At 33.5% G+C, this 15658-nt stretch overlaps 2 protein-coding genes across 2 annotated transcripts in view; both read left to right on the top strand.

The window, feature by feature from the left end:
• The window catches only part of LOC148284183 (uncharacterized), a 43232-nt gene extending 38924 nt beyond the window's left edge, over positions 1-4308 (top strand). Inside the window, exon 6 of the mRNA XM_088242499.1 lies at positions 4172-4308. Coding sequence (XP_088098625.1) covers positions 4172-4179 — 8 coding nt within the window. The 3' untranslated portion in view covers positions 4180-4308. The remainder of the gene's footprint in view (positions 1-4171) is intronic.
• A 107-nt stretch (positions 4309-4415) lies between these two features.
• LOC148284182 (uncharacterized) lies at positions 4416-5183 on the top strand. Its single transcript, XM_088242500.1, has one exon. The coding sequence runs from the start codon at positions 4489-4491 to the stop codon at positions 4684-4686; it is 198 nt and encodes a 65-aa protein (XP_088098626.1). The 5' UTR covers positions 4416-4488; the 3' UTR covers positions 4687-5183.
• Positions 5184-15658: the final 10475 nt, after the last annotated feature.

The raw sequence follows: 15658 nt of genomic DNA, 5'->3' as shown, positions 1-15658 counted from the left end.
AGGAGATGGTTTCACTCAGCCGCATAGACACTATATGAGTTAGAGAAGAAGAAGGAATTGTGGATGGGTATAATTATTAGGATTAACCAGTTTTATTTTATTTGTATAAAAATATCTGTTTTGAAAAACGTGTTTTTTATCAAATCATTTTACCTTAGTATAATATCATAATACTTATATCTTAAAATGTAACAAAAGATGGGATTATTGTTTTGTTCCTTTGTTTGCTATTTTTGAGAAAGGTAATTCTAATTTAAATATGCATTGTCACAAATTTTGAACGAGCATTCATGCAAATGTAAGAAATTTATCATATTCTTGCTTAATTCCGTCTTATCAATTTGAAATTAAAATCTTTAATTAAATAAACTAAGCTCGGGGTAAATACGAGTAAAGATATTACAATTGTTTTCTACATTAAAGCAAATCAACACTACTGGAGCATAAAACTGTTTGGATTATATTTAATTCGTATTTTTACTGGTGAGCAGGGCTGGCTTTAGAAATTTAGACAAATTGGGTACCGTGATTGTTTTCAGTAGAATTTCAATGGAATGGATGTAATTCATCTTCATAAGCTCGATAGTCCTGCGTGGGCCTCGGCTGAATCCAGGAGTCTTCTCCACTCTTGCCGGACTGCTGCCATTCCTCTCCAGTTCCTCACTTCCAACATTGTTATATCTGCGCTGATGCAGTCCATCCATTGCATTGGCCTTCCTGGTCTTCGTCGTCCATGTGGCACAGAGAGAGTTCGGCGTTTTATGGAGATTTTGTCGCCCATTCTAATCTTGATGGAGTTGATTTCATCGGGCACTCGGTAGATATCGTATCGCTCTCTATTGTAGTGACGACGCCAATGGTTGTTTTCTCTCACAGGGCCATAGATAACTCTGAGGATTCTTCTTTCGAAGGTTGCAATGGTTCCCTCAATATTCCTTGTCATAACCCAGGTTTCGGAGGCATATGTCAGGATTGGTTTAGTAAGAGTTTTGTTCAGAATCATTTTAATATTTTTTCGTAATTGTTTTTGAAGCACGTAGTAGCAACGGTTGACAGCAATTATTCTTCTCCTGATTTTTTCCTGTGTACTGTTGATCAGGTCACCTGATTGATCACCTCAAATTCGTAGTTTCCCACTGTGAAGGTGTGAGGGATTTTGACGAGAGTTTGGGAAGCAATCATCAATTTCGTTTTGTCCTCATTAATGATGAGTCCCATTTTCCTTGCACTTTGTTCAAACGCTATAAACGCTTCGCGGGTGGCTTGGAGATATCTTCCGATGATGTCAATATCGTCCGCATAGGCGAGCAGCTGAACTGACTTGAAGAAGATATTGCACCTGGTTTCTATTGATGTAATTGATTGATGGATATTCTGGAATAATCTATATTTATTTACTTGGGTGGGTATTTATTTATTATCTGTATCCAGACGGATAAAGGATATAGTTGTGTGTTAAATAGAACCAGATCACTGGACGAGTGTTTTCGACTTAATGGCTACTCTCAGGAAATTCTGAAAGAGTAAACCGACTGCAGATAAGTCCGGCTCGTGTAGTGGTTGGCGCATTCGCTTAACAAGCTTATATTCCCGGGTTCAATGCCTGGGAAGGCCAACATAAAACATTTGTTTTTTAAAGTGTACGAAAGTACTTAAAATATTTTCTCCTCTGACAAATTTTCACCTCAGTAATAATTTTGAATAAATAAAAATGTCATCTATATATACAAGTTTAAAAGATAATTAGAAAACCATATCCGACTTCGCTCGCCTCTTTTTAACATGATTAATCGAAGTCAAGGACAAATAATCGATTGATGTTTAAGGAAATATCGGATTAATCTAATGTCACGATGCAATCAGAATATAATAAATATTATACCATTGTAAGTTCGTCACGGTAGGTAATCTACCTGTCGGAAAACAACCATAACATCGGCAGATCCGGCAGTCAAAATTGATTTATTTCACAGTTTCAAAATGTACAGAGGTTTATTGTTTCAGGTCCCGACTAGCTAGGAAATTCCTGTGTTTGGGTAGGACATTATTTTTTCCTTTTTTTTTTATTGAATGGTGTTTAAAAAAATTCAAATAACAATAACAATTATATCAAAATAAATATAAATTAGAAAACATGAAATTAATAATTAGAAATTGAAACACGAATGTAAATTAAAAAATATACCGATAATAATTAAAATTGAAGCGTGAATATAAATAAGAAAATTCACCATTAATAATTAAAAAATGAATCACCTTATTACCATTTTCTTATTTCTAATTTAAGTCTTTAAAAATCATCCATCACATCATTATATTGTAGTTGAAATAAGTCAATATTCTGATGTTTATACAAATGAAACACATTCAAAATCGGAAAGGTCTCAACGGCCGAAAACTGGGTGAGATTTGAATGACGTTTGTGGACGAACAAATAAACATAAAAAAATATTTTTTTGAAAGTTTTTTCATGCATTCTTGATGAACAAAAAAAACTTCGAAATTTCCAAAAATATTAATAATTGGGGGGTATATTTATATCTACAGGCGACCGCGCAACTCGCGAACAGCTTTCTTCTTGCCGCGATTCCTGGTGAACGAGTTAAAGTTTTTTTTCTTAGCGCCATTATGTTGGTGAGATCTTTTTATATAGAATGAACTTAAATTCTATAAAAAATCGACAAAATTAGAGCAACGGTGGCCAAGAAATCAAAAACTTCGAAAACTTCAAGTTGCTTGTGGTTAAAACGGTATTAAAGAATTGATTTTTATACGCAGGCATTGGTTTAGTTTATGTAATACGTGTTTATCTTCAATTTAAAAAAAAACTCGACAATATCTTTAGCCGTTCTTGAGTCATCGCGGCAAAACTAGCGGAAAATGATTTTTTAAGAAAAACGCAATCAAAGTTTTGGAACAGGATTACGGGCACTCTGCCGGCCGTGCACGGCCTTACATTTTTTGGCTTTCCTGAACTCAATGTTGCGAAAATCGAAGCTTTTTAACGCCAAAATCTTCCAAACATCGATTTTTTTTAAATTTCAAACCTTACTGGTCCCCTTGAGATTCATTGGCCTACACATAATATAGTAATTTCACACCGAAATATTAAAAATAAAAATATTGTAGATATTAGGCAAAAGATGATCATGCCATAAAAATAAAAGGGGAGGAATCGGTGTATTTCTGGAACATTATATCTATATATACATATATGTAGGTCTAAAAACTGATTGCCTCGTTTTTCACACTTCTATCTGGCGGAAATTATATTTATTTTTAGCTATTTCAAAATATATCTTACACTTTTGTTTGGGATGCTCGAGTAAAAAAAAAAATAAAAACATTATTATGTCCATAGATAATGTAGAACAATAATGTCTAAAATTCTTAAATATCGGGCACTCCTTAACCAATATTTAGCATAATAAACATAGAAATAAATATTCGCCTTATATTCACAAGGTACTTATAAAATAAAATCAGGCTCATACTCCAATACTTAATTTTCAAGTGCATATTGGGAGGATCCAATAGTTTACCACCCTCAGCTGTTATGGAGTGCCGGTCCGTATTACAATCCGTTAACATTTAGCTTCAAATTTATCTACGAGGTAAAATTAAGTTTTCGGTATTAAAAATGGAATATGAATACATTTTTTTTCTAAAATTAGTCAATTACAGGTTACTGACGAAGATATTTTAAATTTTCAGAGAAAAATACACATTTTCAAAATTATTTTTTATTATTTAACTTTTTGTACATAATGTTCATTGCACATTGGCGGGCTTATTGTCAAATGACAATTTCTTCCAACCAACCAATTAAATAGCAGTTTTATTTTTATTATTCAAGTTTAAACATATTCATATCAGATAAAAAAAGCTTAAGATATTTAAAAATATAAATAAATGTATTTGTGTCTAAATTACCTTAAATCAATACCATTACTCAATGGGAAAAGGAAAAAAAAGAGGAAAGAAATTTTCGTACATTAATATCGATTTTACTTTATACCGTCTCGATATGTACCGATAAAGATAGCGTTTGTAATTGCGGCCCTGGAGAACACCCTGTCAGCTAATCCCCCCAATCCCTTTGGTCTTTTTGATTTTAAAAAATAAAATTAAAAATGTAACGAGTGAATATTTTTTTTGTTTTTTTTTTCAGATGAATAGTTTGGATCGCCCGACTCGGTGCATCTCTGGAGCGAGTAGCGAGTGCCCCGCGTTGGTCATCTTCCAAGGGAGTAGATACGGCGAGGGGGGCGGAGGGCGGAAAGCGGGAAACTCCGCCATGTTGACATCATATTATTAGGTACTTTCCCGCCAGCTGCTTCACTCAGCACTCAGTAGATCTCCGTTCTCCGGGCAGCACGCACAGGCGCTCACGGAGAGAAAGAGAACTCGGAACCTCAAATTCAAATCAGTAGTCTCCGCGACAAGTCACGAGTTAGCGAGAACAAAGATTAGTCCGAGCCAGTCCCGATGCAACTGATAATGGATTCCGTCGAGCAACCGGCTTCAGTAGAAGACCGCAGCGCTGTCAAGATCCAAGCTGGAGTTCGAGGATACTTGGTGAGGAAGCAGCAGAGGCTCGCTAAGGAAGCCGCTACCAAGATCCAAGCTGGCTTCCGAGGGTTCAAGGCACGCAAAGACATCAAGAACGCTAAGCAGACAACATAAAAACCCACGAGTGTTGTTCTAAAACGTTTAATCATTCCGCTGGTGTTTGAAGATAAATCAAATTGTATTCTCCTGCATTTTTCATTTGTATTATTAGAGTGCGCTGTGCTCTGCTATTGGCCTTAGTTGCCGATCGTACAAGACCGTCTGTTTAAAGTCTAAATTTAATCTGTGTTTGTGTTTGGACTGTTCGTCTTTTTTACAAATGGTCGCGGTCGTTCGGTCGAACGGGAGAAATTGATGAGTTTCCAAAGTGATTACTGATTATTTCAATTACTTACCAGCGGCTGGACTCAAAGCGGATAGTTTTCCCGATAAATCAACGCTCGGATTGATTAATAGCGGTAACTAATGAAAAGATCATGTTCAATTCATAATTAACGGAAAACGAAGGGAGGTGTTAAATCACAAGCCATTAATGTTAAGTAATTTTATGAAGAAAATTCCTGACTTTGAAATATTTCTCAACTTTGCAAGAATAAAAAATGTTCTATTTCTATTGACGTATTTTTCTAACGCACTGGGATATGAAAATATTTTAAAAACTGATCTGCACCACTAAAATTATGACAAATAAACCTGCACGTACCAATCAATTAGAAATTAGAATATTATTATACGTACTAGGTAATTAGAAATAAACATATCCTTTATTTTATAATAATAATATGTTACTTACTAATTAGTTTTATATTTATGAAGAATCAATAAATATTTTGAAATAAAATTGCTCTCATTTTTGTTTTATTTAATATGGAAAAAGCATAATGTATATTAATCGTTCATGATTGATGAAATAATATATTTTTTTGTGCTCCATGGGTGAACTTTGAAATTGTGAGAAAATAAACGGTACGCAAAAAGCTTTGCTATTACTCGTAAGTTCAAATGAGCTTTATGATCATTAAACCAAAAAGACTTTCATGGCCCCAGGGTTTATACGAAGTGCCAAGTTAAGTTCTATTTATAAATTCCGTAAAATTTTGATGTAGTTTTTCAGGATCTTTTAGAATTGTTCAGTTTTTCAGGGGGACTTTCAGCCGATTCATTTATCATATTTCACGTTAATGACCTATTTCAGGATGTTTAAAATCTATCAGAATTACTTTCAGTCTTTTCACGATGATCGAATTTTATTGTAACAGCGAGGAAAAACCTTTTTAATTACGGGAATATGTAAGTCTAGGCATTTACGGGGCTTATGACCTGTCATTGGCTGGTTTAAGTGCCCACTTAACATGCTGTATATCATTAACCATTCTGCCTAGTAGGTGGCCTGATGAATCTCACCTACATCAAAGGTTTTAGCTTGCTTACTTCACAAAAGTCAATGATGGATGAGTTGAGAAATGTGAATATTTAAAGAAAAGTGTGTAAAGTGGCTACTTAAACCACCCAATGACAAATCATTAGCCCTGTAAATGCTTAGACATCCATATTCCCCTTCTCAAATATGTATTTCCTCTATTGCAATAAATTTCAAATTTGTGGCGTGAAATCTAGCCCTGCAACAAACGTTTGAACATACTTAAAATATTGTTTATTCACAATATTTTAAATATTTAAAAATCCTGTTATAGTTATAAATTAACAGAAAAGTAGTAAAGTTTATCTAGGTGACTAACGGTGATCTTAGCCCTTAATTACAAATAATAATGACAGAAAGGACGATTTCACAAAGGTCGAACAAATGGATTGATTTTTATTATAATTAGTGACTACTTCAGGTAAAAATCTTGCAAAAGGAAATCGAGTGGTCCTTAAAAACTCATATTTATAATCTATCCCGGGTACCCTCTTATAATAAAAAAGACATTAATAAAAAATCCGATTTAAAAAATGTTTTAGACCTCGCTACCAAGCTTTGAAATTTTAAAATAATTGAGGATTTTGTGCTTTTTAAAATTTATTTTATTTTAGTCAGAAAACATAGTCACACATAATTAATATAAAAAACAATGACTTTTTAGATATAAAGTTTATATTTGAAGCACTAACTTTGTTTTTAACCACTAATTTTTATTTTTCACCGACCGGTTTCAAAGCAAACAAGCTTCTTTGTCAATTAGTTACGTAAACCTTGACAAATAAGCTTGTTTGCTTTGAAACCGGTCGGTGAAAAATAAAAATTAGTGGTTAAAAACAAAGTTGTTCTATTTGTTTTATTACTTTTTAGATACTTCTATAAAATTAAATTATACTTAGAAACACCAAAATTGTTTTAAATTATTAGTTAAGTTACTAAATTTATCCGTACATTATCCTTTCTGCTATTGCTGTTTTATTTATATTATAGAATATATCATTATAATTCTTGTAAATATAATTCACATACTTATTAAGTGCAATTTTCTTTGCAAGGGGCCTTAAAAAATAAAAATTTATTCGAGGTAGCAACTACTAAAATTAAGTTGAAAAATTCCAAAAAAATACAGTAATTATTTTTCACAGAGTAGATCATAATTACAGGGTGCCACCCTAATGTTCAGGTTAGAGCGTTTGCCTGCCACTAAATAAAAATAATTACAAAATAATTATCGTACTATAAAAAAAATATTATTACATAACTACAGAGATAAAGGACATTTTATGGAACATAGAAGTCTAGGCATACATTTAGGCTTTACAGGGCTTATGACCTGTCATAGACTGATTTAAGCGGTTACTTTACTCACTGTGTAATATTCACCATTCTGCCTATTTTTGAACATCTATATACCTTTAATTCTTCTAACTGTTGATATTTGTGAAGTTAAATGTTAAATGCCTAGACTTTTGTATTCCCTTCAACACATTCTTCATCTCACTTGTAACATATTAATAATAACAACTCCGGGGGTTGAATTCAGTTCTTGTCTAAAAAAAAATTGAACAAAATAAAAATATTAATAAAATAAAAAAATTTACGAATACGAAATGGGACTAAGTGTTTCGAAATCGTCAACTCGAATTTTCCACGCAATTTTTTTTACTGTTAAAAATTTTACTTGCCTCCGCAATTTGACAGATGAATATTTTTAACGACAAAATTTCATGCAAATATTCATATTTTCGTAGACAAAAATTAAGTTTACTTTGATGACAAACATAAGCAACCGTCTTACCATCTCGTGTAATATGGGTCCTGGGCCCCGATTACAATGGGAAGTTAACAGAGTTATCTTCGACTTTATATAAAGAAAAACTGAAATTTGTGTACGAAAATTCGTATACTTGCATGAACATTTTATTTTATTTTTATTTTTATTTTTATTTTTGTTTTAATTTTTATTTATTAAAAAAAAAAATGGTTGTTATATAAGAATACAAAATATAAAAAATAGTACATACATCCAGTTAAAGTTTTTCACAAATATATTAATACACAAATCATTATAATGAGAGAACATGTTACACAGTAAAGAGAAAAATAATATATTATATAAGACATGAGATAAAAAAGAGCTCGTAAGAAGGTTAAGGGATGAGGAAATATAGTGGAGGAGAGGGATTTTCATAATATAGTTGACCAATTCAAAATTTTGATATTATAATAAAATAAACATAATTAAAGGAACATAAACTTATTACACACTGACAAATGTTTTAAGACAAAAAATGTAAAGTATCTTTGTCGGTAACCTGCAATTTAACATGTTTGGAAGAAAATTGTATACATTTTGCTTTTCATACAGAAAACTTAACTTTACATATTACAACACAGATGAAGAACATTTTAGAGAAGGTAATATAGAACTCGAGGCCATTCTGCCCGTATTCTGTCCGTATTTGAACATCTATATCCCTTCAATTCTTTCATATGTTGGTGTTTGCGAAGTTAAAAAGCTGAAACCTTTATTTATGCGGGTGAGATTCGTGTAATTGAATTATTTTACCAACATACTAGGCAACGCCTGAAAAATTTATTTACCAATTTCTATACTTCTTCATGGACCAGGTGGATTTATCAACAATATTATGAGTTTGTTCAAATTTTTGAAGGCAAGGACTGGATTCAACTCCCTGAGGAGCTGTTAATATTACAACAGAGATGAAGAACATTTCAGAAAAGGTAATATAGAAGGGATATAGATGTTCAAATACGGGAAGAATGGTGAATGTTACAGTGTGTAAAGTGGCAAATTAAACCAGCCAATGACAGGTAATAAATTAATCTGGGACACGTTACAATTAGTACAGATTATTTCTTACTGCATTAAAGAAACGGTGTCGTGACTATCTCTGGGTAGACTGTATCTCAATATTCAAGATTGGGAATGGACAAAATATCCACACTCACGTGCACTCAATGGACAATCGCACCCATACCGACCTTCCAACTTTGTGCATTACAGCCGCGTGTGGCCTCGAGTTCCGCTCCGATCGCCTCTGGGAGTCCTACATCAAGTGGGAGACTGAACACGGCACCCTACTTAAGGTCACCTCGTTGTATGACAAGGTGCTTGCTACGCCTACATTGGGCTACACCTCGCACTTTGACAGGTCTGTTTGTTTTTTAAATATTTAGAAATGCTTCGAAAGGATACCACACTGATACGGATAGTGTATTTAAAATAAGGTGTAAACTGTAAATGAGATAGAAGTTTTTTAAATTTAATCAATTAAAATGATAAATATAAAAAATAATAAAACACATAGTATGTAGGAAATTTAGGAATTGGAATTGGTGCTTCAAAGAGGATAAGGGCTTATCTTCCTCGATTTAGTTCTGCTATTCAAAATGCTAATTTGACATTAACATATTACAACAGAGATGAAGAACATTTAAGAGAAGGTAATATAGAAGTCTAGGCATCTACAGGGCTTATGACCTGTCAATGGCTGGTTTAAGTGGCCACTTTACACACTGTGTAACATTCACCATTCTGCCTATATTTGAACATCTTTATTCCAACAGTTCTTTCATCTGTTGATGTTTGTGAAGTTTAAGAGCTGAAACCTTTATTTATGCTGGTGAGATTCATCTAATTGAATTATTTCACCTGCATACTAGGCAACGCCTGAAAATGTTATTTTTTCAATTTCTATACTTCTTCGTGGACCAGGCAATATAGGCAGAATGGTGAATGTTACACAGTGTGTAAAGTGGCCACTTAAACCAGCCATTGACAGGTCATAAGCCCTGTAGATGCCTAGACTTCTATATTACCTTCTCTAAAATGTTCTTTCTCTCTGTTGTAATATGTTAATATTAACAGCTCCCCGGGGAGTTGAATCCAGTCCTTGTCTATAAAAAACTGGCCAAACTCAAAATATTGTTGTAATCGGGGCCCTAAAAGCGAAATCTAACGTCTACAGCATTGTTATTTTAACCTGCGAGTCGCGACTTCCAAGGGGTCGCAAATCCTTGTAAAATTTATAGTCCTACACCAGTTCGAAAATATAATCATTTCGGTGTGCCTGTTTATTCTCAACAATAAGTCGATTCGTGGTTCTATTTTTGAGACGCAAATAACTAACGTTAGTTTACATATAGAATATGGCGAATCTTTTTCTTATGGTAACGAAAAAGCTTGGAAAGCATCGCTGTCTCGTCCCGCGCTACTCGGAACGGCAATTCTTCTTATTGGATGTTCTCGTCTTAGTTATTCTCGAAAAAAGATGACCCGGAGTGGTATTCTGAATCTTCTCCACCCCCTAGAGAGTAATTAATTTGAAATTTTTTATTTGCTTCATATAATGGCCACACTGATGATTAAATGTCAAACAAATACGAACACGTGCAACTAAATATGAAAATGTTAATTAAGACTATTATTACGACCTTAAGCATTTCCCAAAACACTTAATTAGGTTGAATTGACCAAACCGTATTCGTTTGTTTCTGTTTTTGAAGCAGTTTTATACACCATTTGACTTTTAATCATTAGTATGGCCATTATATGAAACAAATAAAAAAAATCTTCAAATTAATCACTCTCTAGGGGGTAGAGAAGATCGAGTTTACCACCCCTGATTGTATTTACTCGTAAAGGGGTCGCGTTTTCAATAAGGTTGAAAAACACTGATCTACAGTATACATAATGCATGCATACCTAATAATTATGTAGGTAGTTATTATTCAATACTATTATTGTTTTTATGTTATACAATTAATAAGACATTTTGTCTACAGATTATTTGAGGGCATTGGAATCAAAGATAACAAACTCCCGTTTTGGTGTTTTCGAGAAAGAAAAAAAACTGCTACACTGATGCCAAAGAGAGTCTTTGTGTTAGAAATGTTATTTTCACTGAACTTAAACTTTAAGATACTTATAAATTAGCTTTAATAGAAACACGAATGGCACGGCTATTTTGAATATTTAAATCTCAAGCCTGTCATTGGTCGATTAAAATGGCTAATGGATATTGCTATGTTTGCTTCAAAAACTATTTTCAAACCATCAGAAGTATGATTTTAAACCACATTTGCAACTCAACTCACGATTTTTATAAAAATAAAGTTGATTCCATTATAACAAAAAAAAATTTTTTTTGGAGGTTGCTATCTTTTAATTATTTTTTTTACGAAGAGTTCATATCTTTAGTTTTAATCCAGGATAGTGCGTGTTTTTTAAAAAAAGGAAAATTTTGAAAGTTTGGAATTAATGAAATGTTATCAGTAAAAAAAGACTTAAAAAATGTTGGGCCTATAAAACATGCATGTCTCTATGCGAGCCTCGTTCTCTTTGCTTTCAATGCCCTCATTTGCCAGGTTATAGGTTATACATAAACCATGCATATTAATTATTTAATTTTCTAATTTCCTTAAATACATATTTATTGTTATATTTTCTGAATCGTTTATGTTGTGTGATATCACTCAAAAGTTCCAATTAAATAATTTACCCAACATCAAGGGTGGAAGGGATTTTCAAAAACAAATAAATAAATACCTACCTCTACCCCCTACATACTAATATCGTGGGGTTAATACTCATCCATAAATGCTACAAACGGACAAGGCATCACGACTTGTCTATATGTAGCATGTAGCATTCATGGAGAAAGATACAAAGATGTGTTTTTAGCGGGGGACTCAAAAATGCTGATTTTGAAATTACCTAGTTGTAGTAATTACCCTACGGTATAAAGATAGATGCTAACACAACATAAAAATAGTAAAATATAGTTATCTCATTTCAAAATCATCGTCATCACACTCGTATCCACACCCAACGATGCGTAGGGCACTGTATTGGTACACAAATGCGGTGTATCTTGATCATCTGTTTCATGGTAATCTTACACTTCAGGGCCCCGATTACAATGGGAAGTCAACATAGTTATCTTCGACTGTCTATAAAGAAAAACCGACATTTGTGTACAAAAATGAGTATATTTGTATGAGCATATAAAGTATCTTTGTCGGTAACCTATAATTGAACATGTTTAAAAGAAAAATATGTATGCATATTCTGCTTTTCCTACAGAAAACATAATTTTACTTTGTTGATAAATTTTGAGATAAATGTTAACTTCCCATTGTAATCGGGGCCCTGGTGTTCAGTCAGTTCGGGGAGTGTAAAACCATATTTTAAACCAATATTTCATGTCCTTACCATGATTTAGATTTCAATAAAAATGAACTATTTTAAATGACGACACAAGTTCTTCTAAATCTACAATGTGTTGTGATAGGAAGCCAACCTATCAATTGGGACAACTCACCGAGGAGAACTAGTTATATTATTATTATTTAAAGCGTTTACTTTGTGGCAAAACATTTAAATAATTGTTATCAAATATTTGCATATAACCACTAACCGACTTTTCTATGTTTACCGGTTTCGAGACGTACCCGTCTCTTCGTTGTTGTTGTTTGTTTAATTGGTGTCCTGACGAAGAGACGGGTACGTCTCGAAACCGGTAGACATAGAAAAGTCGGTTAGTGGTTATATACAAATATTTAATAACATTTATTAGAACTAGTTACGTCTCGCGCGGAATAATTTCAAAATTACAAAACTTTTAAAAATCGTATCGATGATAATACGATACACAAAAACAAAAATTTAATAGTTGATACGACAGCGATTTTGGCATATTTTGATGATCTATTGGCAAATAAAAAAATTTAAAAAACCACTGAACTTCCTCAGAAGACACATTCAACCATTTTTATTTGAAAGCATAAATTTTATTTGAGCAATGTTTTACTGTAGTTTGAGTTTGAACAATTACACATCTTCTTAAAAGAGCATAGTTATAATATACATCTTAGTAAAACAATGTTTTTTTTAAATAACGGGAAAACCCGTGAGTTTACATACAGGAGGGGGTAGATTTATTCATTTAGTAGTATTTTCAAGGACAAAAAACACATTTTTTGCAGACAAATTTTACTTAATTTTGGAAGACAAAAAAAGGGAAATGTCTGCATGCTAACATCGTTCATGTCTTGTTGTGAATTAGCAATACCCAACTTTAAAAAAAAATGTACAAATGTTTTTAAAATAATTAATGTCTCTGGATATTAAAAATCTCCTTGGTGGACAGTCCGAAACTACGAGGTTCTCTGACGGATGAAAGAGATAAAGAGGTACCTACTGACTGAATACCATTAAGAAAACAAAACTTGAGTACTTTGGGCATGTGATGAGAGGCGAAAATATAACATTTTACAAGTCATTCTACAGGGAAGGGTTGAAGGAACACGCAGCGCAGATAGAATGCATTTCTTGGCTAAAGAACTTGCGCGACTGTTTTTTTTTTTTTTTTTAATATGGGAATTGCTTATTATTTGCCTTGTTTATTATGTACAAGGCCTATATTAACAGCAAAAGGTATGTTCCTTCTAATTTCTCTGACTATGCATGATGCATGCATGATATTACCTTATGCGATAAGTTCTAATGACATACTGTTGCAATATCTTCTAGGTCCTCATTCAGACTTCTACATCACGCCTCTAACTGCATTCGCTCTAAGCTGAAAATGGGACAATGCATCAACAAATTAGGGACATCTTGGGGTGTCTCGTCATCACATGGACAGTTATTGATTTCTGAGATCTTAAAGCGGTGAAGATAGCTCATAAAACTTCCGTGGCCTGTAAGAATTTGAGTCAGTTCGTAGCCAACTTGCTGCGTTTTCTTGGAATCAAAAGCATGAAAGATTGTTGGTAAAAATATTTTAGTTACCGGTCCAGTAGTTTCAGAGCTTAAGAGTTCTGCCTCTTATTTTCTTTTTGGCAAAACTTAAAGAAAATCTGTCGAAATCAGGAGCTATTTTCTTGAGAATAGCTTCTCGAGCCTTTTCATTTGCTTTTTCATTGCCTTGAATTCCGCAATGGCCTCTTATCCACCCGATAACACATTCTGTGATCACTGGTTCCATTGCAGCACTCAATCCTTGTTCAGGGTAGCTGCTAGCAAAGTAAGAACTGCAGCGATCATTTCCAAACCTTCCCTGGAGAGAGGAAAGATAAGAAGAAAGTCTCTAGGAAGCTCTATCCGAAGCGTACCAAAGAATTAATCATTCATCACTCGCTTTAACAAAATAAAATTAATACGGAAAGACATTTTGTTAGTGATTGAACAATAATAATACAACTGCGCTATCTCCATTCTCGGTTTGATAATAACAATAATTTGTTGATGGAGATTTATAAGGACAGCCTTGGTTGGCAATAAGTACAACTTTGAGTTAGTACAATGACTATAATATTCCAGACAATTATATTTCATATGTAAGTACACGCAAGTTACTTAGACCATACCACTTTTAAATTGCCAAATATAAAATGTCGTGTCGATCGTTCACAGCATCTAAAATATATAAAAAATAAATACAATTAAGGTGCATATTCTTCCATTGCCATGACGGCAATGAGAAAGTTCAGTGCAACGGGAATTAAATATAAATAATGTTTTCTTAGGCGCGGTAAAAAATAAAGCATTTAATTGTGCTCAAAGTTAGTTGCTTTAAGTTACTCAAAAATGAATGAAAAAATTAATAAAAATGATCTATTATACTTTGAACGACGTCACCAGTTCCCCGAAATCAACCAACGATAGAGTATTGCGATGCATTTCTGGTTACCAAGAAGCCGACCCACCAATCAGGACGACTCACTATTGAGAACTTGAGACGTCGCAGGCGGGGTGATTTCAAAATCACAAAACTTTCAAAAATCACAGCGCTAGTATTACGATACATGAAAATGTTTTACAAATTTTCGTGGCTTAGTTTGATAGTATAGACTAACAAATAAAAAAAACAACTGAACTTCCTCATTAATGAGTACTCTCATTATAATATTGTTTACAAGAAGTGGATAATGGTGGTGAGTTGATGAAGGATTGATGAGTGGATTCGGCCAAATAGGTAAAAAGGTGTTTTTGTTTTTAGTGTCACTTATGTAGGATTTGATGGTCGAGGGTTAGAGCTCCTATCCCAGTTAGAGATTAACAGAAGACACGAGGTTGCTGTTTAATGTGTATTTATTACCTGGCGAATACGATACAGCACTTAGTCAAGTAGCGCGAGCGTAGTGGCGATGATGGGTTGAAAAGACTGCACTTGAAACTGAGTGATTGATGTTGGCTGACTGACTGACTGAACTGAACTTTACTGGGCGTTGACCGCGCCCTGGGGTCTCTTTACAGGCCACGTTCCTTTGTTCTTCATATCTCTATGGTAAGGACGATGTTAATGTACTGCAGGAAGTTCAGTGGTTTTTTATTTGTGAATAGACTATTAAACATTAGCATAGAATAAAGAATAGTTCAGAAACCGCATACGCACATTAAACAGAAGGCAACTAAACTACTCATAAATGAGTACGTTTAGGTTTTGACCCATTAGTCTCTTTGTAGACGTCGCTCAGTACACAACTCCTGATTTGAATTCAACTATGCCGTGTTGTGTCCTTTTAAAGTGTAGAAATACTGCTTAGATTTTAAAGAAACAGGATGCAATCACATTTCATGTGTAATTAGCAAATGACTGTGCATGCAACAAATGCATTACTTCAAAATTAATTATT

Source organism: Micrasema longulum, unplaced genomic scaffold (assembly GCF_059751315.1).
Source record: "Micrasema longulum isolate JH-2025_06_02 unplaced genomic scaffold, ASM5975131v1 h1tg000141l, whole genome shotgun sequence".
NCBI classification, from domain to species: Eukaryota; Metazoa; Arthropoda; class Insecta; order Trichoptera; family Brachycentridae; genus Micrasema; species Micrasema longulum.
This window is presented reverse-complemented; position numbering and strand designations above follow the sequence as displayed.

What these genes read in the sequence shown, in the direction of transcription:
- LOC148284182 (XM_088242500.1), top strand. Translation starts at nt 4,489, where the DNA reads ATGCAACTGATAATGGATTCCGTCGAGCAACCGGCTTCAGTAGAAGAC.